We start from the raw sequence: 27,097 nt of genomic DNA on the forward strand, positions 1-27,097 counted from the left end.
GGCAAAAAAGACAACGAGCATAGGGGCCAACTTGGAAGAAAGTCTAAAGGCACAACTCGTTGATCTATTACAAAGGAGTTCTGACCTTTTCACCTGAAAAGCCTCTGATATGCCTAGTATAGACCTGACCTCATGTCTCACAAGCTCACAGTTTATCCAGGTTCTTGACCTGTTCAGCAAAAGAGACGGAAGCTCGGTCCTAAAAAGAATTCAGGTCATGGAAGAACAGGTGCAAACCTTACTAGAAGCTCAGTTTATAAGGGAGGTAAAGTATCCTTTGTGGTTGGCTAATGTGGTCCTTGTAAGAAAGCGAAACGGAAAATGAAGGATGTGTGTTGATTGCACTGACCTCAACAAAGTTTGCCCCAAGGATCCATACCCTCTCATTCTCACTGAAGAATCTTCAGGAGTTAGATTCTATGATAAAGTCATCAATGTCTGAGCACAAAAAGAAGAACTTAACCTTCTCCTAGAAGTCCGAGAACAAGCTCGGATAAAAGAGGAAGCATTGAAATAGAGGAAGGCCTTAAGATACAAACAGAAAGTAATGAGGAGAAGTTTCACCAAAAATGACCTCATACTAATCCGAAATGACATCGGAGTTTAGAAGTCGGGTAAAAAAAAGTTGGCTGCAAACTAGAAAGGACTTTACAAGATTTTCGAAGTCTTAGAAAAAGGTTACTATAAGGTGTCCGACTTAAAAGGGAATGAGCTCCCAAGGTCGTGGCACGCATGTAATTTAAAGAGGTACTACAGTTAGAAAGCGCACATTGTCCCCTTGTGTACTCTTTTTCCCGACTTCATGAATTTTTTCCAACAAGAATTTTTCTGAAGGGGGTTTTAACGAGGCATCATAGCAAGGGTTAATGATTATAAGAAAAATCCTTAGTAGCAAACAAATTTATGTAAATCCATTTCTTTTATTAGTAATAAGGTATTTTTCGACCAATTTTTCCATTTCAAACACATTAATTTAAACTCGAAAAACCACAAAAATTATTGCTCAACCTATGTGGTCAACAAGATGAAGCGACGAGGTAAAAATTAGTGTAAGAAGTTATGTAAGCAATTTCTGGTCTAACCTTAAATGAGCTGGACCTAAAAGGAAGGGCAAGGGTAACTTGATAAGACCCGACTACTTAAAGTCGGAGTTCAAATAATCTAAGGAAAAAAAAAAGAAAAAGGGTCAAAAAATGACCGACTTTTTTTACCGATGTCTTTTCTAACATCGTTGAAGGTTATCGAAACAGCCCCATCAAAGTCCCTACTGATGGAGGGAAATAGTCGGTTAGGATTTTCACAAATATAATCTCGTCGAAGTATAAATCCAAACTGATAAACAACCTTTAATCAAAGTTTAATTTGTTTGTCACAATGCAAACCAATAAAAACCGAGAGTATTTAAATCTCGGGTCGTCTCTCAAAAGAATTGCAGGAAAGTGTGCATATTATTGGTTATGAGATATTTTTGGGGTTTTGAATGATGAACAGGAAATCTAAATTGCAAGAAAGTAAAACTAACAAATAAGAAACTATAAATACTAAAAGTCACTCATGGCAAGGATTAAGAGTCAAGGTTTCCTATCTTGAATCATTGACTACAACATGGTAATTACAAAGAGTTAATTCCACTTAGTTTTCCTCTAACATCGGAGGGTTAAGTCAAGTGGACATAATTGGTCCTAGAACCAACTAATAACCCTAAATCACCAATGAGACTGGACATCAATGATCTCAAGGGACCTAAATCCTTAATCACAAGTCAAGAGTATAAAAATCTACTCTAAGATACAACCAAGCATTTTATCAAACACTTGGAAGGCATAAAAGGAAAGCTTAGTAAATTAACAAGAAATATAAAATCTACAACTACCCAATGTAAGGAAACCATAATAACAACTCAATCAAACAATAAGAAACATAAAACATAAATTGCATTCATGGAAATTAAAATCTACAAAAGTTCATAAATATAAAAGAGATAAAATAAAGGAAAGAACAATAAAACTAAGAAGCAAAAATGTAGTAATAAGAGATTGTAAAGAAACTAAATTAAAGCAACAATTAAACCTAAACCTAAGAGAAATCTAACCTAAATCTACCCTAATTCTAGAGAGAAGAGAGAGATTCTCTCTCTAGAATATGACCTAAAGCATGTTTCTAACTAGACCTAATTGCTCTCCCCCTTGTTCCTCTTGAATTAGGCTTGAAATAGCTTCAGAAATGAGTTGGATTGGGCTCTGGAGGCATAGAAATCGCCTCTAGCGTCTTGTATTAAATGAAGTCACGTGCTAGGACTTGTGCGTATGCACATATGTGCGTATGCATGCATGACCGTGCATACACATGATTGCACGAACTTCCAAATGTGCGTACGCACGAATCTTTGTGCGTACGCACAACCCTGAAAAGCTCCAAACTCTATTTCTTCATGAATTCTCCACTTTTGCATGCTTTTTCCTCACTTCTTCAATCCATATTTGTCTTGGAAACCTGAAATCACTTCATCAAACACGTCAAGACATCGAATGGAATTAAAGTGAATTAAATTTAGCAAATTAAAGGTCTAAAAAGCATGTTTTTACTCTTAAGCACATTTTAGGAAGAATTTATAAAACCATGCTATTTTAGTGAAGAAATGCAAGAGAAGTTAATAAAATTCACCCAATTAGAGCAAATAAATACCATGAAATGTGGATTCATCACATCCCCACACTTAAACAATAGCATGTCCTCATGCTAAACTCAAGAAAGATATAAGAAATGGGTATTAACATTTATTTAATGCAATTAAACTACCTATATGCAATACATGCAACTACTTGATCAAAATAAATCAATTTCCAAGAATATATATATGAACATAAGGGCTAAAGCAATCACAATCAAATCAAATCCAATAATTGATTAGAGTTCTTAGAAAAGAATTTACAACTTGTAAGATAAGAAATGATAATAGGTGGAAACATAGAATTGAGCAATCGAACCCCTCACTAGATGTGTATACGCTCTAGTCGCTCAAGTGTTTAGGGTTGATTCACTCAATTCTCCTCTAATCATGCTTTCCAACATTTGTTTTTCATCTAACAATCAATAATTATTCAATGTATGTATACAAGTATCATGAGGACTTATCCAAAGATTGTAATGGGACTAGGGTAAGGGTAAGGATGCATATGGTCAAGTGAGCTTGAATTTTGAATCTTTGATTAACTTAAACTTTTCACCTAACCTATGAAAACCTATTTAATTCAAATGCAAACCTAACTACCCATTCTTCACTTTTTCACACACTCATGCATTCATTTCATTTCACATCCCATATGCATTATTCTTATTACTTTACTTTGGGGTTAACATTGTCCCTTTTTTATTGCTTTCTTTTTCTCTTTTTCTTTTTCTTTTCCTTCTTTTTAATTTTATTTTTTTTTACTCTTTTCTATTTTTTTAAACTAAAATATATATATATATAAGAGCATTAATGCATATGGTTTAAACATTTAATGCATGAGTATGTACCCAATTCCCAAGATTTTACAAAGCTACAAAATATACTTTTATCTCTACCAATATTTTCACTTTTCCACACTTGAATGATACACACTCTCACTAGTCTAAGCTAATCAAAGATCCAAATTAAGGACATTTATTATTTTTCACTTAGGGGTAGTGATGTGCTAAAATTAAGAACAAAAGGGAGATTAAAATAGGCTCAAAATTGGTTAACAATGGAAGATAAAAGGGTAGGTATTTGGATAAGTGAGCTAAATAAAATAATAGTCTCAATAATGCATATATACATCAAATATTGGACATAAAGAATCAAGCAAATCAAAGATTGCAATCATAGAAAGAGAATACACACACATGAACAAAAATAGTGGTTATATGATGCAACCACACAATTAGGATCAAAACTCAATATTGTGTGTTCTTAGCTCAAAACATGTTCCACAATTTATAAATCATACAAGTTTTATGAAAAATATTTTAACTCAAATAAATTGTTGGAATGCCCTATAGATAAATTTCTTGAAAAAATTCATTGTTTTGACTAAGATTATTATATATATATATATAAATGTAATCAACTAAGAAAAAATACAATTAAAACTCTAAAATATATACAAACCAAGAAAATGCAACTAAGAATTCTAAATGACAATAATAGTAGAAAAAATAAAATGTGAGAGTGTTAGGATTATAATTTTTCACCCAAGATTGGCCAATTGGTCGGACGACCTCCCCACACTTAAAAGTTTGCACCGTTTTCAGTGCATACAAAGATGAGCAAGGGGGTACGGCGACTTCATGAATTACCACCTTCAACTGGTGGGTCAACCGGCTGCTGCTTGTTCTTTCTTCTGCTTTCTTTTATGCTTATGGTGAATCATCCTAAAAGATAGAAAATAGGATAATAAGACGAGTAAATGCAAAAGTAAGGAAGCATAGATTGTTGGAATGAGGTAAGAATCACTAAAATAAAGTAAGTTAATAAGGTTGTGACATTGATAAAAATAGTGTGTCACAACTACACAAAAGAAGCATGTACTTCACTTATTCTAGTGTGCTTGAGATGCTTTAAAGGACTTGTAGGTTAAGATAAACAAAAAAGTAAATAAAGAAGCATGAAAGTACTCAAGCAAGAATCAAGCAATTGTGAAATGGATAATGTATGGACATTGGTTGATGTGCAAGAGAACTTAATAGACCAAGAAACATATGAAACTCACACAACAATCAATGACACACCTTGAAGTTTGTTTTCATTACCTAATTGAGGTAAAGTGGGAAACATGGTTGCTATGAAACTTATTAAAAAAGAGATATAAGGTAAAATTCACATAGCAAGCATGGTCCATATAGCTTGAGAATTTCAAAAAGATGTCCCTAGGTGAGCTTACAATGCAATTTCACAATTCCACAATATCGATGCACAAACTTGGTGATGTAATTAAAAATCAACATAAACAAGCATCACCTAAGCACAAATGCATCAAATAGAAGCAAATTGCCTAATAACAGATAATTAAATCAAATCACATGGTGGTCACAACATGCAATTTAGAAATCCAAAAGCATCTTGAAGACAATGTCATAAGTACTTGGTATGCACAAAATTAAGCAGGAAGAATTCAATTCCAAGTAACCAATTATAACCTCAACAAAAGAATCAAATAATGAACATTCACAACAATGATGCTAAAATAGCATAATGTCAGTAATAAGCAGTAATATCCCAGCACAATCAACAAATCAAATCAATAATCCAACACTTATCACCAAAATCTAGCTTATACTAACAAACTAATCTACTAAAATAGAAAAACTAACTAACTAAATAATAAATGAAGATGGTGGTGGATGGTGAGTGATGATGAAGTGATGGGAGAGAAGAGAAGGAGAGACATGGGAAAAGAAGAATTGAGAAGGAAGAAGAAGAAAAGAAGTGGGGTGGTGGTAATAAAGCAACTGTGTGTACGCACACAGGACCGTGCATACGCACAAACGGTTAAAAATGGAGGGTGTGCACATGCACAAACATGTGCAGACGCTCTCGGCAAATGGTGAAAATCGGTTTGTGTGTACGCACACTAAGAATTTTTTTTCTGACCTCGCGTACGCGAGCTATATGTACGCGAGGGGTGCTCTCTGCCTAGGCCGTTCGCGTATGCGGACATGGACCGCGCACGCGTCTTGGGCCAAAAATTAAATGATGCGTACGCAGCAGTCTATCCGCATATGCGGGTTGGCCCATTTTTGCATGTGTGCGTTTGCACAGGTCGCATGCGTACCCACGGGTCAATGAAGCTAGGACAAGTGTGCGTACTCACAGAACACTATTTGCTCAAAATTTTAAGTACCTTGAGGGTACCAAACAGGACATTTAACATAGTATTTCAACCCCAAAACTTATTCTACCTAAAAAATATACAATTGACACTAAAATTCAAACAAACCAAGCCAAAATTCCAACTAAACAAAGCTAACTAAGAGAAACAAAATTCAATGAACAAAAACTAAAAGAAGAGAAAAGTTAGAAGGATGTTACCATGGTAGGATGTCTCCCACCTAACACTTTTATTTAAAGTCCTTAAGTTGGACATTTGGTGAGCTCCTTGTCATAGTGACTTGTGCTTGTACTCTTCCTTGAACTCCCACCATCCGGGGTAGGAACAATCTTTTCATCTACCACAACGTTATCGGGACTGATGAGAGCGAGAGAGGTCTGCCTCGAGAGCAACAACTTGAAATTAAGCCTTCAGATTTGCCACCATCTTGTCCATACCTTTAGCTACGGTCTCTTCAAGCTCCACGTATTTTTTATCGGAATTTAGTGATCTCATCCACCAAGTCGAGCTTCTCCCCAAAAACCTTGGTATAACTATTCTCGACCTTCTTCTTTAACCCCTCTAACATGGCTAAAGCGGCTTCTGCCTACTTTGCTTTAGCCCAAGCTTTGCCAAGATCGGAAAGTAGAGATTCTTTTTCTTTCTTCCACTCCTTTTTAGACTCAAGGATGCCACTTCAGCTTACAAGTTAGACAACGTGCGCTGAGTAGCACCAAAAGGAATCTTCTCCAATTCTATTGATAAGGCTGCGCATATACCAGCTGTCCAGACTCCACCTCGGGTAAGAAACTGAAGGTGACTCTTTATGAAAACATCATCTATGCTGATAAAGCTATGAGAAAAGATGTTCTTCTCACTCCAAGCAAGGACATCAAAACCCTGCTTATATATACTCCTCGGATTCAAAGTCTTGCATTTTTTGGGGTTCAGTTTTGTAATAGAAGGAGAGGACGAGCTATTACTTTGACCGAGCTAGAAGGAGGATGTAACAACCCCGGTTTTCGAGAACGCGAATCTTTTCTGAAAGTACGGATTTCTCTGGAAGATCAGTAAGGGAAAAACCTTTGATATATCATCAAGTATCTCAATCCTTATTGTCATTATGTCATCTTTAAGTTAGAACCTTTTCCGAGACAAGCTCGATAACGCGGTCACGAAGAACCTGGTTTTTGAACCGTATCGGTTAGAAGTTTTGATTTGGTTTTTTGTAAATAGTCTCAGTTTGATGAACCGGACTTGATTTATGAGAGAAGAGAGATAATAGGATGATATTATCATTATATTAGTATTAGAAGCTTCTTGAATAATATTATAAGGTTACCTGGTCAGTTTTAGTTAAAAACAGAAAATCGGTTTAACCGGATTTACGGTTTACTGGTGCAGCTTAGCACCAACACTCTCTGATGAATTTAGCAATACTAAGGCCTCATTATACATGTGCTATTCTCATAATAAATATGTTACTAGTGTCATTTATTCTAGTAGCTCAGAAAATAATTTTTAGAGATATTTTTACGAGTGTTCCGATACACCTAGTTTTAGTAGTTGTACACCAGAGATATTTTAATATTATTTTAATCCACCTCCAAGCCAACCAATCACAACTCACCTTACACCCCCAAGACCTCCAAGGCTGTCTCACTTCCTCATTTTGGCCGAAAATAACAAGAGAGAAAAGAGAGAAACTTTCATGAACACTTAATCTTCAAATCTTCATTTCTTCTGAACCAAAACTCAAATCAAAACTCCGATTTCACCAAAATGATCCTCTCTTCTTTCTCTACATAACCATGTAACTTATCAAGGCTGGAAATAAGGTGAGATGGCTGTCTCCCTCCCATTTCAATTTGGTTTTCAAGGAAAACCATGCAAAACATGTGTTTTCTTGATGTTCTTCCTTAGGAATCATGCTTAACTTGACTTGAGGGCCAAGAAACGTGAATTTCCAGTAAATCTAAGGTGAGATATCTCTTCCTAACATACTGAGTGAGATTTGGTCAGTTGAGAGTTTTTGGATTTAAAGTTGTTCTTGATGTGATTTAGGAGGAAAAAGTGCTTAAGGACCACCTGAAAGTTTAACCGAATTAGGAGCAGCAAAACCAGGTAGGGATTGACGAATTTAATCTTGATTGATTGTGTTTGAGTTGTGTGATTATGATATGGTTTGGCTGTGCTTGAAATTGATTGTTTGTATGAGTAATTCTTGTTGAAATTTTGGTGAAAATTTGATGAAATTCAAGCTATGAATATGTGTTCTTGTGGCTGCTTGGAAACGAAACCTAGAGCTTAAATTGAGGTTCAATTTGTGTTAAAATCATGTAGAAAAGATGGGGTTTTAGTGGCTGGAAATTTATTTTGAATTTTGGTAAAAATCGGTTGCTGAAAAGACTGAAAAACGGGTAAAAACAGAGAAAGAATTTGAAGAATATACGAAGAACACGAAGAACACTTTGAGTGTGATGAAGAACAATGAAGAACACCTTTTTGATTCATAAAAGGGCAAGGAAGTAATTAATTTGGTGTTTGGGGGGTTATTTAGTAATTTCTGAAAGTTAGGGTGGTAAAAGTAGAAATATTAAAAGTTACGGGTGGTAAAAAGTGAATTTTAAAGGTTAAAAGTAAAAGTAAGTTAATTTTCGAAAATTTAATGATAAAATAATAAAAAATAATAAAATATTAAATAACAATATTTAATTAAAAATAATATTTTAATAAAAATAATAAAATAATGCAGAAAAGGCAGTTTTCTGTAAAAGCTTTAGAAAGACAACTTTAAGCACAGAATCTCATAATTACTTTCATAAAACACTTAGGGAGTGGTAAAAACATATTAGTGAGGCAAATATAAATAAAAGATAAAAATTTGAAGAAAAGATAAAAATCGAAGAAAAAGTCTGTAAAGTTTTAATGACAGAAAAACAGACAGAGACTAGTGAACGAACTAGGGCAACATAGTTAGTCCTGGAATTGCGAATAGGGTTAGGTATTATATAAAAAGTTAAACTGTTTCAGTATAGACTTAATGAACCTATACTTGGGACAGACTAACTATTCATACCGAAATTTACATAAGCTTTAAATACATACGTTAAACAGAAAAATCAGAGCAGAGTAAAGAAACACAGAGAACAGAGTAACCAGAGCAGAATAAAGGGATACAGAGAAAAGAGTAATCAGAGCAAAGTAAAAAGACAAAGAGAAAAGAGTAATGTGATAAAGAGAAATGATTTGAATTAAGATGTTGTAAAAGTGAAAGATGTAAAGTTTGTACAGTATGATTGAACAGAGAAAGAAAGAGGTACTGCATAAGAATGTGAAAATGATGATGAATAATGAGAATGATGATGAATGATGATAATGAGAATGATTATGTGATGATTTGTTACTTGAGGCAACCCAAGAGATATTTATTTGTTGCTTGAGGCAACCCAAGAGATGTGTTTATTCATTTGTTGCGTTAAGGCAATTCCAGATATACTTGTATGATCATCTGCTGCAGTGAGGCAGTCAGATAGATAATGGTGTGATCACTGAGAACGCTTTCCTATGGTACAGATCCATATTTTATTTCTGTAAGGCAGAAGGGTTATTTCCTGCTACAGAAGTACCGTGACCACCTGTTCCATTTCTGTAGTGGCAGAGGGGTTATTTCCTGTATACAGAAGGTGTGTCGGCGTACATTCCTGCAGTGGCAGATGTGTTATTTCCTGCGTGCAGTGGACCCTGTGGTGGCAGAGGGGTTATTTCCTGTACACAGGGGTATAGCCAATAGGAAAGCCTTATCCAGACAGAGGTTGCTGGATAACATCGGGAGCGGGTTAGTAACCGACAGATGAGCTCATTACCTGCACTAGGGCTAGACATGCATCATACTTGGTTGCGCATTTCTTTTGTTATGTTTGTGGTATGAATGTATGCTTTCCTTGTTTGTATTCCATTCTCTGCGCTTGTGATATTTTCTTGTATTCTTCTGTTTGTGTTCTGCTATCTGTTTTCTCTATCTTCTCTACTTATCTGTGTTTTCTAATTACTGCTTCCTTGTATTCTGCTAATAGTCTGCTAAACAACATAGAATTAATGAACGTAACTAATAACCCCGATCCTACTAGGAACTCCCCAGTTCTTACCCCTTCTCTCTCCCTTCCCCCTTCAGATGGAAGTAAGAGTACCTTACCATAGTTCACTGATGACCGTTCGCAAGAAGAGGATTCTGCTCTAGATAGTCTTCTGAGTCTAGGGTGAATATCATTCTCTGATTATATGTAAATACTGTGAGACCAGCCAACGTCTGCACCCCTTCGTATGCGCACTTTAACCTAAATCCTGTGTACGAGATTCCTATTTTGTGGATACTTCATGAGGTACCAGAGAAACGTTCTGTGGAAAAGTCTGATCGTGCAGAGGAGTAGCAGATGATGTTCTATCTTTTGATGACGTTCCACCTGACTTGAGTTGTGAAAACTTAGAACGTACTTTTCCTCGCTTTAGTAGTTTAGAGGGACTAGGTGAGTATAGAGTCTAGGCTAGCCTAGGTGCCGGCTTAGGGACCTTTTGAACAGGTCAAGACCTGGGATGTTGTATGTATGTATATGTATATAGTTATTATCTAGCTATACCTAGGGGTGTTCTAACTAAAGGTCTATACTCTAATAAAGGCTGGATAACTGAATGTTGCTAGCTACTTATGATGTATTTATGTGTGGTTGCTTATAACTGTTTTATCTGTTATCAGCTGTGAGTTGGTTATGAATGAATCCGTCTATTAATCCAAATGTTTTCAAAAAAAAAAAAGTACCTCGCTAACTAACTACGCTTTTAACAGCGAATCAGGCTCATATAATAAATAATAGATAATATATAGGATGACAAATTGGTAGTACTCAGTTTCTGGTATGTCCTAGGCGTACTGAAAATTGGGTCGTTACAATTTGGTATCAGAGCAGTTCGTTCCCAGTAGAGCCTGGGGAGTGGACTGACTATGCTTCATTGCATACTCTGCTTGTGTGTCTCACGCCATTAGGGTATCTTTAGGATACATTTGGCATGAATGTCTATGAGTGCTCATTTTGGGAATGTTCGTGCCTTACTTGAAATATTAAGATTGATCACCTTAATGTTGATTGTTTGGTGCGGATAGGACCTTAATGACTGCGAATAGACATAGTTTAATCGAGTTCCGAATGACGAATCGATGCGAGGCACAACTATCCTCATAGCTATTATGATCTCCATGGTTATGGTTATGTTATATTTGGATGCTGTAAGGAACGAACGCTTATTTTACTTGTGAGGAATCTGGACACACAGCTAGGATGTACCCAAGAAAGTTTTTTCGGAATCTAGTGCGAACCCAGCAACAAGGTCGAGTGTTTGCCATGACTGCTGATGATGCTATGCAATCAGACGCCCTGATCCAAGGTCAGTGTATTGTCAAAGATCGATTTATAACTGTACTGTTTGACTCGGGTGCATCGCATTCCTTTGTTTCTTTAACTGTTGCTCGTGAGTTGGGACTAGATTTCTCTGAGTTGAACTTTGATCTGATTGTCCATACACCTGCATCCCAAAATGCTTTGACTATTTAGTGTGCCTGCAAGTACCATTCACTATTAGGAACAGAACTTTTATACATGATCTAATCTGTTTGCCTCTATGTGGTTTAGAAGTTATTCTAGGGTTAGATTGGTTATCTAAGTATCATGTTTTCCTTGATTGCTATGAAAGAACTGCTGTTATTCTGTCTGATAGTTTAGATATTAAACCATTTCTGTCTCATACTTTATATTGGAATTCTGTAAGAGTTGCATTAGACGGGAGTGATTGTGAGGGGTACGTTCTGTTAGCGGCTAGCTCGAATGATAGTGAACTAAGCTTAGAACGAATCCAAGTGGTGAAGGAATTTCCTGATATTTTCCCGGACGACATACCTGAGTTTCCTCCTCAGCGAGAAATAGAATTCAGCATTGAACTTGTACCTGGAACCGGACCGATTTTCATAGCACCGTACCGGATGTCACCACTGGAACTTGCAGAGTTGAAGAAGCAGTTGGATGAGCTACTTGGAAAAAAATTTATTCGTCCCAGCGCATCACCTTGGGGAGCTCCGGTGTTGCTAGTAAAGAAGAAGGATGGTGGAATGTGACTTTGTGTAGATTACCGACAGTTAAATAAAGTCACTATCAAGAACAAGTACCCACTTCCATGAATAGATGATTTGATGGATCAGTTAAAAGGTGCAACTGTGTTTTCGTAAGATTGATTTGTGATCGGGCTATCACTAGATTCGAGTGAAAGAGTCAGATATACCGAAGACTGCATTTAGAACTCAATATGGTCACTATGAGTATACGGTTATGTCGTTTGGACTAACTAATGCTCCTGTGATTTTCATGGATTACATGAATTGTATTTTCCGTCCGTACCTTGATCAGTTCATAGTAGTCTTCATAGACGATATTCTCATCTATTCGAAGACAGAAAGAGAGCATGAAGAGCATCTAAGGACTGTATTGCAGATACTAATGACTCGGAAGTTATATGCTAAACTATCAAAGTGCGAGTTCTGGACAGAGAAGGTGGCATTTTTGGGACATGTTATATCACAGGGAGGAATTGCAGTGGATCCTTCAAAAATTGAAGCAGTAGTGCAATGGGAACCACCTACGACCGTTACAGAAGTTTGGAGTTTTCTCGGACTTGCTGGATATTACCGGAGGTTTATTAAAGGGTTTTCACAGATAGCCTTACCTCTGACTTACCTTACACGAAAGAAAGTTCCGTTCGTTTGGACGGCTGAGTGTGATAGAAGTTTCAAGATGCTTAAGGAGAAGTTAACAACTACACCTGTATTAGTACTACCCGACCCACAGAAACCTTTTGAAGTATACTGTGACGCCTCTCATAAAGGACTTGGATGTGTGCTGATCCAAGACAAAAATGTGGTGGCTTATGCTTCCCGGCAGCTGAGACCTCATGAACGAAATTATCCGACACATGACTTGGAGTTGGCTGCAGTAGTGTTTGCTCTGAAGATCTGGAGACACTATTTGTATGGCGCTCAACTAGAAGTTTTCTCTGACCACAAAAGTTTAAAGTATATCTTTGACCAGAAGGATCTTAATATGCGACAGTGAAGGTGGATGGAGTTCCTGAAGGACTATGATTTTATGTTAAGTTATCACCCAGGAAAAGCGAACGTGATGGCAGACGCTTTGAGCAGGAAGAATTTGAATATCTCTTGGATGATGATAAAGGAAGAAAAGTTACTCGCGGAATTTGAGGACCTTAAGTTGGCTATGACTGAGATATCAAGTGGAGTCCGTTTGGCCCAATTGCATATAACACCAGATTTTAAGATTAGGATTCAGCAAGCACAAGCACATGATTCAGAAATGATGACGATGCTGAGACGGATGAAAGTAGAGGAACCAGAAGCTGTAAGACTAGATTGTAGCAGCCTCTGGAGATATAAGAACAGAATTTGTGTGCCTAGCTCTGGAGATTTACGGCAAAGGATTCTTGCAGAAGCTCATCAAAGTATATTTTCTATGCATCCTGGAGTAACAAAGATGTATCAAGGATTTGAAACAAATGTTCTGGTAGCCGGGCTTGAAGAAAGAGGTAGCTGATTATGTCTCAAAATGTTTAACCTGCCAGAAGGTGAAGGTGGAACACCAGAAACCATCAGGAACCCTGCAACCCTTGGAAATACCATAATGGAAATAGGAGCAGATCACTATGGATTTTGTCACGAGATTGCCAAAGACCTCAATAGGACACGATGCTATTTGGGTGATTATGGACAGGTTAACAGAATCAACACATTTTCTTCCGATTCGAGTTGACTATACTTTAGAAAGGCTAGCACGACTATATATTCAAGAAATCGTACAATTGCACGGGATACCTTCGTCAATTGTTTCAGATCGAGATCCGAGGTTCACTTCCAGATTCTGGGGAGCTTTCCAGAAAGCTTTAGGAACAGAATTGCATATGAGTACAGCATACCATCCTCAGATAGACGGACAATCAGAACGAATATCCAGACATTGGAAGACATGTTAAGATCTTGTGTGATGGATAACCAGGGCAGTTAGGATAGGTATTTGCCATTGGTCGAGTTCGTCTACAACAACAGTTACCAACAAAGTATCGGGATGGCACCATATGAAGCTCTCTACAGAAGGAGATGTTAAACACCATTGTGTTGGAATGATGACAGAGAAGCTAGTGTCTTAGGTCCAGACTTAGTGCAAGAAACTACTGAGAAGATAAAGGGGATTCGCCAGAAGATCCAGACCGCACAGAGCCGTCAAAAGAGCTATGCCGATAATAGACGTAGACCCTCAGAGTTTAGTCAGGGAGATCATGTCTTTCTAGAAGTAACTTCGATTACTGAAATAGGTAGAGCCCTTAAGACTAAGAAGCTTAACCCACGATACATAGAACATTTCCAAATACTTAAAAGAGTCAGTCTAGTAGCTTATCAAATAGCCCTTCCTCCTTATTTATCAAACCTTCATGATGTTTTTTTTATGTCTCGCAACTTAAGATATATGTTCTCGATGATAGTCACGTTTCACAACCAGAAACAGTACAGTTATAAAATAATTTGACATATCAAGCATCACCAGTTCAGATAGTAGAAAGAAGTGATAAGCAACTAAGAGGCAAGACTGTTCGCTTAGTCAAAGTAGCATGGGAACCAAGAGGAGAAGAAGAGCACACTTGGGAATTGGAAGATAAGATGAGAGCTGATTACTCGCATCTATTCTCAGGTAACTGAAATTTTGAGGGCAAAATTTTCTTTTAGGAGGGTAGAATGTAACAACCCCGGTTTTCAAGAACGCGAATCTTTTCTGAAAGTACGGATTTCTCCGGAAGATCAGTAAGGGAAAAACCTTTGATATATCATCAAGTATCTCAATCCTCATTGTCATTATATCATCTTTAAGTTAGAACCTTTTCCGAGACAAGCTCGATAACGCGGTCACGAAGAACCTGGTTTTTGAACCGTATCGGTTAGAAGTTTTGATTTGGTTTTTTGTAAATAGTCTCAGTTTGATGAACCAGACTCGATTTATGAGAGAAGAGAGATAATAGGATGATATTATCATTATATTAGTATTAGAAGCTTCTTGAATAATATTATAAGGTTACCTGATCAGTTTTAGTTAAAAACAGAAAATCGGTTTAACCGGGTTTACGGTTTACTGGTGCAGCTTAGCACCAACACTCTCTGATGAATTTATCAATGCTAAGGCTTCATTATACATGTGCTATTCTCATAATAAATATGTTACTAGTGTCATTTATGCTAGTAGCTCAGAAAATAATTTTTAGAGATGTTTTTACGAGTGTTCCGATACACCTAGTTTTAGTAGTTGTACACTAGAGATATTTTAATATTATTTTAATTCACCTCCAAGCCAACCAATCACAACTTACCTTACACCCCCAAGACCTCCAAGGCTATCTCATTTCCTCATTTTGGCCGAAAATAACAAGAGAGAAAAGAGAGAAACTTTCATGAACTCTTAATCTTCAAATCTTGATTTCTTCTGAACCAAAACTCAAATCAAAACTCCGATTTCACCAAAATGATCCTCTCTTCTTCCTCTACATAACCATGTAACTTATCAAGGCTGGAAATAAGGTGAGATGGCTGTCTCCCTCCCATTTCAATTCGGTTTTCAAGAAAAACCATGCAAAACATGTGTTTTCTTGATGTTCTTCCTTAGGAATCATGCTTAACTTGACTTGAGGGCCAAGAAACGTGAATTTCCAGTAAGTCTAAGGTGAGATATCTCTTCCTAACATACTGAGTGAGATTTGGTCAGTTAAGAGTTTTTGGATTTAAAGTTGTTCTTGATGTGATTTAGGAGGAAAAAGTGCTTAAGGACCACCTGAAAGTTTAACCGAATTAGGAGCAGCAAAACCAGGTAGGGATTGACGAATTTAATCTTGATTAATTGTGTTTGAGTTGTGTGATTATGATATGGTTTGGCTGTGCTTGAAATTGATTGTTTGTATGAGTAATTCTTGTTGATATTTTGGTGAAAATTTGATGAAATTCAAGCTATGAATGTGTGTTCTTGTGACTGCTGGAAAATGAAACCCTAGAGCTTAAATTGAGGTTCAATTTGTGTTAAAATCATGTAGAAAAGATGGGGTTTTAGTGGCTGGAAATTTATTTTGAATTTTGATAAAAATCGGTTGCTGAAAAGACTGAAAAACGGGTAAAAACAGAGAAAGAATTTGAAGAATATACGAAGAACACGAAGAACACTTTGAGTGTGATGAAGAACAATGAAGAACACCTTTTGATTCATAAAAGGGCAAGGAAGTAATTAATTTGGTGTTTGGGGGGTTATTTAGTAATTTCTAAAAGTTAGGGTGGTAAAAGTAGAAATATTAAAAGTTACGGGTGGTAAAAAGTGAATTTTAAAGGTTAAAAGTAAAAGTAAGTTAATTTTCCAAAATTTAATGATAAAATAATAAATAATAATATTTAATTAAAAATAATATTTTAATAAAAATAATAAAATAATACAGAAAAGGCAGTTTTCTGTAAAAGCTTTAGAAAGACAACTTTAAGCACAGAATCTCATAATTACTTTCATAAAACACTTAGGGAGTGGTAAAAACATATTAGTGAGACAAAGATAAATAAAAGATAAAAAGTTGAAGAAAAGATAAAAATCAAAGAAAAAGTCTGTAAAGTTTTAATGATAGAAAAACAGACAGAGACTAGTGAACAAACTAGGGCAACATAGTTAGTCCTGAATTTGCGAATAGGGTTAGGTATTATATGAAAAGTTATACTGTTTCAGTATAGACTTAATGAACCTATACTTGGGACAGACTAACTATTCATACCGAAATTTACATAAGCTTTAAATACATACGTTAAACAGAAAAATCAGAGCAGAGTAAAGAAACACAGAGAACAGAATAACCAGAGCAGAATAAAGGGATACAAAGAAAAGAGTAATCAGAGCAAAGTAAAAAGACAAAGAGAAAAGAGTAATGTGATAAAGAGAAATGGTTTGAATTAAGATGTTGTAAAAGTGAAAGATGTAAAGTTTGTACAGTATGATTGAACAGAGAAAGAAAGAGGTACTGCATAAGAATGTGAAAATGATGATGAATAATGAGAAGATGATGAATGATGATAATGAGAATGATTATGTGATGATTTGTTGCGTGAGGCAACCCAAGAGATGTGTTTATTCATTTGTTGCGTTAAGGCAACTCCAGATATACTTGTATGATCATCTGCTGCAGTGAGGCAGTCAGATAGATAATGGTGTGATCACTGAGAACGCTTTCCTACGGTACAGATCCATATTTTATTTCTGTAAGGCAGAAGGGTTATTTCCTGCTACAGAAGTACCGTGACCACCTGTTCCATTTCTGTAGTGGCAGAGGGGTTATTTCCTGTATACAGAAGGTGTGTCGGCGTACATCCCTGCAGTGGCAGATGTGTTATTTCTTGCGTGCAGTGGGCCCTGTGGTGGCAGAGGGGTTATTTCCTGTACACAGGGGTATAGCCAATAGGAAAGCCTTATCCAGACAGAGGTTGTTGGATAACGTCGGGAGCGGGTTAGTAACCGACAGATGAGCTCATTACCTGCACTAGGGCTAGACATGCATCATACTTGGTTGCGCATTTCTTTTGTTATGTTTGTGGTATGAATGTATGCTTTCCTTGTTTGTATTCCATTCTCTGCGCTTGTGATATTTTCTTGTATTCTTCTGTTTGTGTTCTGCTATCTGTTTTCTCTATCTTCTCTACTTATCTGTGTTTTCTAATTACTGCTTCCTTGTATTCTGCTAATAGTCTGCTAAACAATATAGAATTAATGAACGTAACTAATAACCCCGACCCTACTAGGAACTCCCCAGTTCTTACCCCTTCTCTCTCCCTTCCCCCTTCAGATGGAAGTAAGAGTACCTTACCATAGTTCGCTGATGACCGTTCGCAAGAAGATGATTCTGCTCTAGATAGTCTTCTGAGTCTAGGGTGAATATCGTTCTCTGATTATATGTAAATACTGTGAGACCAGCCAACGTCTGCACCCCTTCGTATGCGCACTTTAACCTAAATCCTGTGTACGAGATTCCTATTTTGTGGATACTTCATGAGGTACCAGAGAAACGTCCTGTGGAAAAGTCTGATCGTGCGGAGGAGTAGCAGATGATGTTCTATCGTTTGATGACGTTCCACCTGACTTGAGTTGTGAAGACTTAGAACGTACTTTCCCTCGCTTTAGTAGTTTAGAGGGACTAGGTGAGTATAGAGTCTAGGCTAGCCTAGGTGCCAGCTTAGGGACCTCTTGAACAGGTCAGGACCTGGGATGTTGTATGTATGTATATGTATATAGCTATTATCTAGCTATACCTAGGGGTGTTCTAACTAAAGGTCTATACTCTAATAAAGGCTGGATAACTGAATGTTGCTAGCTACTTGTGATATATTTATGTGTGGTTGCTTATAACTGTTTTATCTGTTATCAGCTGTGAGTTGATTATGAATGAATCTGTCTATTAATCCAAATGTTTTCAAAAAAAAAAAAGTACCTCGCTAACTAACTACGCTTTTAACAGCGAATCAGGCTCATATAATAAATAATAGATAATATATAGGATGACAAATTGGTAGCACTCAGTTTCTGGTATGTACTAGGCGTACTGAAAATTGGGTCGTTACAGAGGAAGGGTTGGCTAGGGAGTCAGATCAGGAGTAGTCTTTAAAGATACCGAGGCACCCGAGTCAGATTTCGAAGGGGAGGAGGGATCGGTGGTTTCATCGACTTCTTTTAATTGTATGTTTCGAGCAACAACATTTTTTCTTATAGTCCGAAGTGTTTCCATCGCGGTTGACTTGGGAGTCATCTTATTTGCAGGACATTAAGGTCGGATCATGTTTGCCATAAAAACAAAGTCAACAAAGCTACGTTTGAAAATAAAAAGAAGACTACCTAGTTCGGATTGAAGTTGATTGGAATTTTCTAAAAATTTCTTAGTATTCAGATAAGGAGCTCATCTCCAATACTTCTGAAACAAACCAACTTCACTTTTCTCAACCATATCTAAGTTGTCCATATTATACTTAACTATTACAGGATGTTCTTCCCAATATAAAGGTAAAATAGGCTCATTTTCCTCACCTAAAAAGAAAGGTCAAATACCCTCAACAAAACGGATCTTGAAAAGGTAATTCTTAAAATCGTGAAAAGAATCATCTAAGATGGCAAAAAAATTTCTCCCCTAGATAGCTCTGAAGGAGACCCAGCCCTGTTTTTTAGAACTGAAAGGCTTGGTAAGGACAAAAAGATAAAAGAAGACCTTAAGAGAAGGTCGGACATCAAGTTTTCGACAAAAAAGTTGGTATATTTTCAAAAAACTCCAAGAATTGGGATGCAATTGGGTAGGGGCAATATTACAGGTCTTAAGGACCTCAATTTCGAAGTCGAAAAAGGGAAGGCTAACCCTTAACTTGGCAAAAAAGCTATCACTGATGCTCCGACCTCTCAAGTTGGGAGAAATAAACCCTCTCCTCAAGATTGGCAACCACAATCTCATAACTCCTCTCATCCTCTAGATTCGAACACAACCTATGATGTCTACGAAAGATTTCAATATACTCATTATCAATACCAAGGACAGGAGTAAGAACAGATATATTTACCTAAGTTAGGTCAGACGGGATTTTAGACGATATGTTGTGAATTATATGTAGACCGAGACATAAAAACTATACCTACAATACAACAAAAAAATTCATCACCACAATTCCAACAACAACAAAAATCAAGACAAAAGATCAAGAGGTCGGGTTGTCTTTAAAGATATCGTCATAAACCTCCCAGATGTAAAGAATAAAATACACAAGCATTTACGAATTCAAAAGAGGTCGGGTCAACGTCAACCATGAACATCATAAAACCCTTCCAATACACAACAGTTACGCTAAATCTCCAAAATGTGAAAATGATACCATCTTCCATAAGAAAATGACACCATTTAAGGACAATACAGAATAAAATCCCACATTTAGAATCTAGCAACAACAAAAGAAAGCAAATATATTTCCAGAATAAAAATTGCAATCAGTAGGGCAAAGCAAAACAAGAAAGCAGAACGCAAGAAATATAGCAGGAAAAAGATAAAACCAAACTGGAAAGAAGAAATGTGAAACAGAGCACTTCAACGATAAATGTACATACGATCCAAAGTCTCTATTGTATGAACAAAAACAACCAAACAAGAATTCAAGGTAAAGAAATCTTGAACACAAGAGGAAGTTGAAAGGGTTGAAGAAGAAGAAAGGGGCACAAACGTTTCAGAAGAAAAGCGAAAAAAGAAGAAAGAAAAAATAATGGAGTATTTATAAGACACTACAAGCAAAAGTGTCATTCGCACCCCGCATTAATGGCATGCACAGTTACCAAGGTAACCGTAGAAAGAATGTGCGTGATGTTACGAACAGACGTGACGTTTCAAAAGTACGTCGAGTATCTGGCCTATCCTAGAAAGGCAGTTTACCCGATGTGAAGTGTCAAATTCACAAAATGCTCGAGCCCAACCTCATAAAAGCTCATACTCAAGTAAGGGCACTGTTCATACCCTAGCCAAAAAATGTAAAACCATACCTAAAAAGAATGGAGGCCCGCACAAGAGGTCCATCCCCCCTACCTACCCGACCTCATAAAGGTCGGGCACACTAATAGCCGTACAAAGCTCAACTTATTCAAATAAGTAACAACCTCCCTAAATATCTATCATTCATTTAGAAGGGAGATCTCAACAACTTTCCTGAAAAAAAGAACGGTCATCCACCCTCAAAGGTGTAACCACTCTAAAAAGGTGATTATCTATCCTACTATAAAATACACTGATACTTTCAGGTATATTCAGAACCCAATCTACTAAAAACCTGTCTAAAACCTTTGCTAACTTAAGTATCAAAATCTTTTGCAGGTACCACCCCCACCTCCTCACGAGGAACTTGGACGATGACACCTCAGCACCACTAGAAATCGGGTGCTACCTGAAGAGAATCTGGACCTCACAGGCCCAAAAATAACTCAGTTTTAGATAATCCTCATAACAATACTACTTAATTATATACTGCCTTTTAGTTTCCACTCTTTTGTATATATAAATAATTCAATTAATATCAAATTATTATTTATTTATGTTTGTTAGAAAGTGTGTATTTCATTAATGTAAAAATAAAAGGAAAAATTTGAGTAAACAAAATATCTGTTAAAATTTGTTGCGTGTGAATAAGGAACCAAAAATTAAAAGACAATGTTAACGTAAACTTGTATTTTTAATATTAAAATGATGTTAAGTTATTGTTAAATATATTTATCTAATTTTTTTTAAAAGAAAGAGAAATGAGAAATTAAAGAAAAAGAATTATAATGAGAAAAAAAATGCTAAAGTATTATTCATGTGAATTGAATAAAAAGATAAATAATACTACATGATCAATAAAATTTATTATTTTTAACTAATATTTAACTAACTTTAAATACTAAAAATTAACTTTTAAATTTCTAAATTCTAAATCTTAAATTATAATAGTATAAAATTAAGGTATTGACTAATGTTGATAAAAATTATTAATTTTTTTAGCATTTGTTTGAAAATATTAATAAAATATATTAAAATATAAATATGAATAACAACTAATTACATAATTAATAAAAGAAAATGTAAATAATTTTATTGTCAAAATTTAAATATATAAAATACTAACCTACACATTATTTTGTACATTAACCATAGAATTTTTTGTTTAGTATTAGTGAAAGAGTGGTGAAAGATGTTTATGTAGCATGAATATTTGTTGGAGTTGAAGACAAGCAGGGAGGGGTCGCACATTTTGGGACGTTGGGCGGTGTAAGCAGGGGCCCCCAGGAGGAGGGGGACAGAGACAGAGGTATCACGGACGGTCCTATCACTATGCATTGGGAAAAGAGAAACACTATACTCTATAGTCTTATTCTTATGAGTTTTTTGGCCCCACAGTCCCCCACTCACACATGCATACAAAACACAAAACACAGACAAACTCTCGTTTTCATCAACATGCTAACGAGTAAAAAGGACCCCCTCACTGTAATTATGGTTTAATCATTTCATACCTGATAGTCTGATACTTATCATCATGATGCATTCCCACTGTAAAGGCAAGTAACTTTTCTGTTACCCCTCCTCAACTTTTCTTCTCAATATCTTTCCTCCACCCCCTCATTTTAATCTTGATTTCTTTCTTCTTTCAAACTATCATAACCTTAATTTTCTTTATTAAGGAGTGCCTTTTGTTAATGTTATTTAAGACTTAAAAATATATTTAAAACTTTTCAAAACAATATATATATTTAAAACTTTTATAATGATCTTATGTTCTTGACAGCTAAACTTAAAAAAAAAAAAATATTGTTGATACTAATACACTATTAAAAAAAATATTACTTTTAATAATTATTTATTTTATTTTTAATAATAATAAACATATATAGTCGTTGATATATTTACCGAGAATTAAATAGCTGTTATATGTTTTGTCGTTAAAGTTTTTAGTGACAACTAAAATTTTTATAATTGTAAAAATATATAATTGTCATTATAACATATAATAATAATAATAAATATATAATTATCACAAAAATATAAATTAAATAAAATATATTATTATTATTATTATTATTAAAACTAAAAATAATTTTTGTTAGTAATAGCACTACTTTTCAGCTCTCGAGATTTTATATAAAGGGTTAACTATTAAATTGGTCCTTTACATATGAGTATAATTTTGTTTTGGTCCTTAAAATTTAAAGTGTTATATTTGAATCCAAAAATATTTTATTTAATTTTAATGTAATTTTACTGTGAGATCAAAATTAAATAATTAACGAAATATGCTACATGATAGCAGTACAAGAACAAGATTGATAATTTGGAGAACAAGTACAAACTCCAAAGACACAAAATTAACCGTAGATGCATCAATATATTTATTTATCATTCTCCTTAATTCTATAAAAAATATTTCATTTAAATTGTAAGAAAAATGATAAATAAATATATTGATACATGCACAGTTGATTTTGTAATTTTAGAGTTTGTACTTATTCTCTAGATTATTAACCTTATTCTTATACTACTGTCATATATATGATATTCTGTTAATTATTTAACTTTGACTTTACGGTAGAATTACATTAAAATTAAATAAAATTTTTTTAAATTTAAAAATCAAAACAAAATTATACCCAAACATAACAACCAATTTAATACTTTACCCTTATATAAATTATTCACCTTAAACTGCCAAAGAAACTTTATTAATACTCCAATAATTGATCACTTCTCAATGGTATTGCTTTTAGTATATATCTTTAAAAGCCTTATTATTAATAGCAGTAGTAATTTCGTCTTTCAAGCCAACATTGTTGGAGTGTGTGTTAATATGACCCTACTAATTAATTAATTTATTAAATTTAATTAAATAATTTTTTTAATATGTGTCTGCTAAAATTATTATTAGCAAAACTTAAATTTTATATATTTTCTATAATTTTTTTAACTACTAACCTTAACATATACTCTTATCCTGAATGAAATAAAAAACAGTAGAATAATAATAATACTAGTAATACTACTCCCCCATTCTATACATTAAAATTACTTGTTTACTAGACAGAAAAGGCAGTCCTCCTCGAACACACAAATCGGTAAACTCTTCAACAAATGTGCGTGTTGTGGTTTGTGATTGTCCTGAGAAAAATAGAAATTACTTATATATATATATATATATATATATATATATAGTCGTGTGTCTGCTAGTCCATGTCTGCGTATGCAAGTTGCATGTGAACTGTAAAAAGAAAGAGAGTGTGGTGGCCCATTAAAATCCACAGCTGAACGAAGATATATGATGGCAGTAAAACATGATGTTCAGAAAGAGACTAGGCGCGCGTAACAGTTAACACAAAAGAGAGAGAGCTACGTTTAGTTATCTATATACCCGTTCTATAATCTTAGTGATCGAAGTAAGTAAAATCAAACAAAAGAGAGAAAAAACCAGGCCAACACGCTTTGGAAGCTCTTGTGTGCATTAATACTATATACACACGACTAACCACTTAGTTTATTAATATTTCTGGTGAGTCGGTTCAAGTTTTTTTCTTCTTCCTTGTTGTCTTTTGGCTGAAAAATCAAGCTGCTCCAAAAGAATTTATGTTGATTGTTCCTCCTTGGCTGTGCTCTAAAAACAAAAACTCGTTTGTTTTCTTCTTAATGGTTTGGTTTGTACTATCTGAAAAACCCTCTTTTGAAAGTTTGCTGTTTGCTTCTGCAGACTAGTCTCATTAGCTACTACTACTTTCTTCAAATATAGCTAGTTATTATCAATTTATATCTAATGTTGCCCGGTGACCCCTTTTCGCTATCCACTTCTCTCGCTGCTGCTGGGTTCACCCAAGACCAAAACTTAAACTCCATCGCAAACCCTAACCCTAAACCTAAACCTAATAGTAATCCCCCTCCAGCCACCAACAAGAAGAAGAGAAACCTTCCAGGAACACCAGGTAATTAACAATAATCAATCAATCAGATTCATTTAAATAGCATATTGTTATAGATGAAATGAGCAAGTTGGTTGCATTATAAACACACAGATCCAGATGCCGAAGTCATTGCTCTTTCGCCGAAGACGCTCATGGCGACGAACAGATTCATCTGCGAGATATGCAACAAAGGATTCCAGAGGGATCAGAATCTTCAGCTGCACAGGAGGGGACACAACCTGCCATGGAAGCTGAGACAGAGGACGAACAAGGAGGTGAAGAAGAAGGTGTACATCTGCCCGGAGAAGAGCTGCGTCCACCACGAGCCGGCGAGGGCGCTGGGCGACCTGACAGGGATCAAGAAGCACTTCAGCAGAAAGCATGGTGAGAAGAAGTGGAAGTGCGAAAAGTGTTCCAAGAAGTACGCTGTCCAATCTGATTGGAAAGCTCACTCCAAAACCTGCGGCACCAGAGAATATAAATGTGACTGTGGCACCCTCTTTTCCAGGTTCGTAACATGAAATACGCAAATACATACTAACTTCAACAAAGTCTTTATTTATTAAATGTGAAACTATGAATATATAGGAAGGATAGCTTTATTACTCACAGAGCATTTTGCGATGCATTGGCTGAGGAGAGTGCGAGGCTGAACTCGGTATCTACGTCGACGAATCTGAGTTTCAAGAGCGAAGAGGCAACAACCCAGCAGGGAGTTCTGAATAATAATGTTGGGGGCGGAGTTGGATTTCGATTTGATTTCAATAATGAAATGGGAATGGTTGGTGCAGAACAAGAACAAATTATGAGGCCAAACTTGTTACTTTGGTTGAACCAACAACATGGAAACAACCGTCATCAGATTAATCAATTTGATATGCCATCATCATCAAGCTCTCATCATCAAGTTATGCACATGCCTATGCCTATGTTGCCTAATGATTTTGGAATGCTTGCTCCCAATTCATCAAAGGTATCAGAAGAAGGTGGGGGATCAGATCATAATTCAGGTTTGGCATCTATGTATTCTGAGAATCAAAGCAAGCAATCATCAAAGGCACCTTCACCTTCAACTTATTCTCCTATGTCAGCCACTGCGCTTCTTCAGAAGGCAGCGCAAATTGGGTCCACCAACAACCCTTCAACTTTCAGTGCAAGTTTTGGGCTCATGACCTCTTCATCTTCCATTCAAACCACTACTGCTAGTAATGCAAACCAAAACCAACAGGGAAGAAGAATTGATCAGAGTATTAAGCAGCCAGATCAGTGTTTTAGCGCATTAATGCATTCGTCACAAAGTTTTGATGATCAGTTTTTGAGTAATCATCATCCTGGTTCATCAAGTGCTGCAGGGCATAACAATAATTTTACAAGAGACTTTCTTGGCATGAGTAGAGGACCATTCCTACCCCAAGAGCTAGCAAAGTTTGCTTCCGTAGGCTCATCAATGGGTTTGACCCAATTCACTACTAGCGCAACCCATCAATGAACATGTCATCAAGTCCTTAATTTCATCATGGATGGATTCATGGATTATTATTATTAGCCCAGTTTTAGATGATCATGTGAATTATATATCGGATAGTGTAAAATGTGCATGACATCAAATTTTGAGGCCTATGCTCTTTTTTGTTTGGGAAACAATATAGCACTTTTGTGTTGTCATATGGTCGAAGAGGGTAGCATGGGGGACCCACTGCATGTTTGAGATATGAACTTCCATGTTCTTCTCCTTGAAATAATAATAATACTAGTTACGTTGTTGTTGTTGTTGTTGGCCTGTCTTTCTGTCTTAACCTTGTTATCGTTTTCGGCTTCTCTATATTCTTTGATTTAGGGAAGAGGATCAATAAGATATTACGTATAAAATAATGAAAAATCTCAAGAATGCTACTAAACATAGTTGACTGTGAGTCAAAGCTAGGTTTCTCGCGTCAACCATGGTAGTTAAAACGAATGTACGACAAACTTATACAAGAAAAAAATGGAGCTACAATAAAATCATAAAGATCAGTAATGTAAATTTTAATCATATAATTTTTAAATTTTGAATATATAATTTAAAATTTTTAGATATATCATTTTTTTTGTTGAATTTTATATTATTTTTAACAAGGCCGTAAGAAGTAGTAATAGTAAACACAAGTACATGCATAAGTATTAATTATAAACTTAATTAAACCATATGTCCGATTCAGTCTACATGCATTATATTATGGAATGATGACTGATAATTCCTCCAGAACTGTTTGAAAATTGATTCATTTCTTACCAATATCAACTACTCCTTACTAATGTTTGTTAATGATAATATTAATAATTCAAGGAAAGTTTAATAATAAGATTAAGAGGTAAGGCTTTATACGTCTCTTGGTGGCTCTTCGGATAGATATATCAAGTGCCATGCACATAAGTTTTTTTAATATTATTTTTTAAAATTTTTTGTAATTAAGTAGCCAGAATCTAGCTGCTAGGTTAGCTTTATATTAGACCCTAGTTAATAAATATCACTAAATCGATTATATATATTATTTTAGATATTTTTAAAATAAAATATATTAGTTAAAGGTCAGAATTTATTATTTTTAGTCATTCGTTAGTTATTAATGTTTAAAAATATAAAATAAAGTATGTTGTTGAATTATTAAATTCTATGAA

At 35.4% G+C, this 27,097-nt stretch overlaps 1 protein-coding gene across 2 annotated transcripts; it reads left to right on the forward strand.

Annotated features, from left to right (window-relative positions):
- Positions 1–23,807: 23,807 nt before the first annotated feature.
- On the forward strand, positions 23,808–26,208 carry LOC107648643 (zinc finger protein JACKDAW). Of its 2 annotated transcripts, XM_021104398.2 has the most exons (4): positions 23,832–24,036; positions 24,232–24,460; positions 24,551–24,947; positions 25,028–26,208. In XM_021104398.2, the coding sequence occupies exons 2-4, from the start codon at positions 24,295–24,297 to the stop codon at positions 25,926–25,928; spliced, it is 1,464 nt and encodes a 487-aa protein (XP_020960057.1). In that variant the 5' UTR covers positions 23,832–24,036; positions 24,232–24,294; the 3' UTR covers positions 25,929–26,208. The 2 variants fall into 2 exon arrangements, with proteins under 2 accessions (XP_016207931.1, XP_020960057.1); XM_016352445.3 differs by having other exon boundaries at positions 23,808–24,460.
- The last annotated feature ends 889 nt before the right edge of the window (positions 26,209–27,097 follow it).

Source organism: Arachis ipaensis, chromosome B6 (assembly GCF_059453495.1).
Source record: "Arachis ipaensis isolate K30076 ecotype BB chromosome B6, ASM5945349v1, whole genome shotgun sequence".
In the NCBI taxonomy this organism is placed as follows: domain Eukaryota; kingdom Viridiplantae; phylum Streptophyta; class Magnoliopsida; order Fabales; family Fabaceae; genus Arachis; species Arachis ipaensis.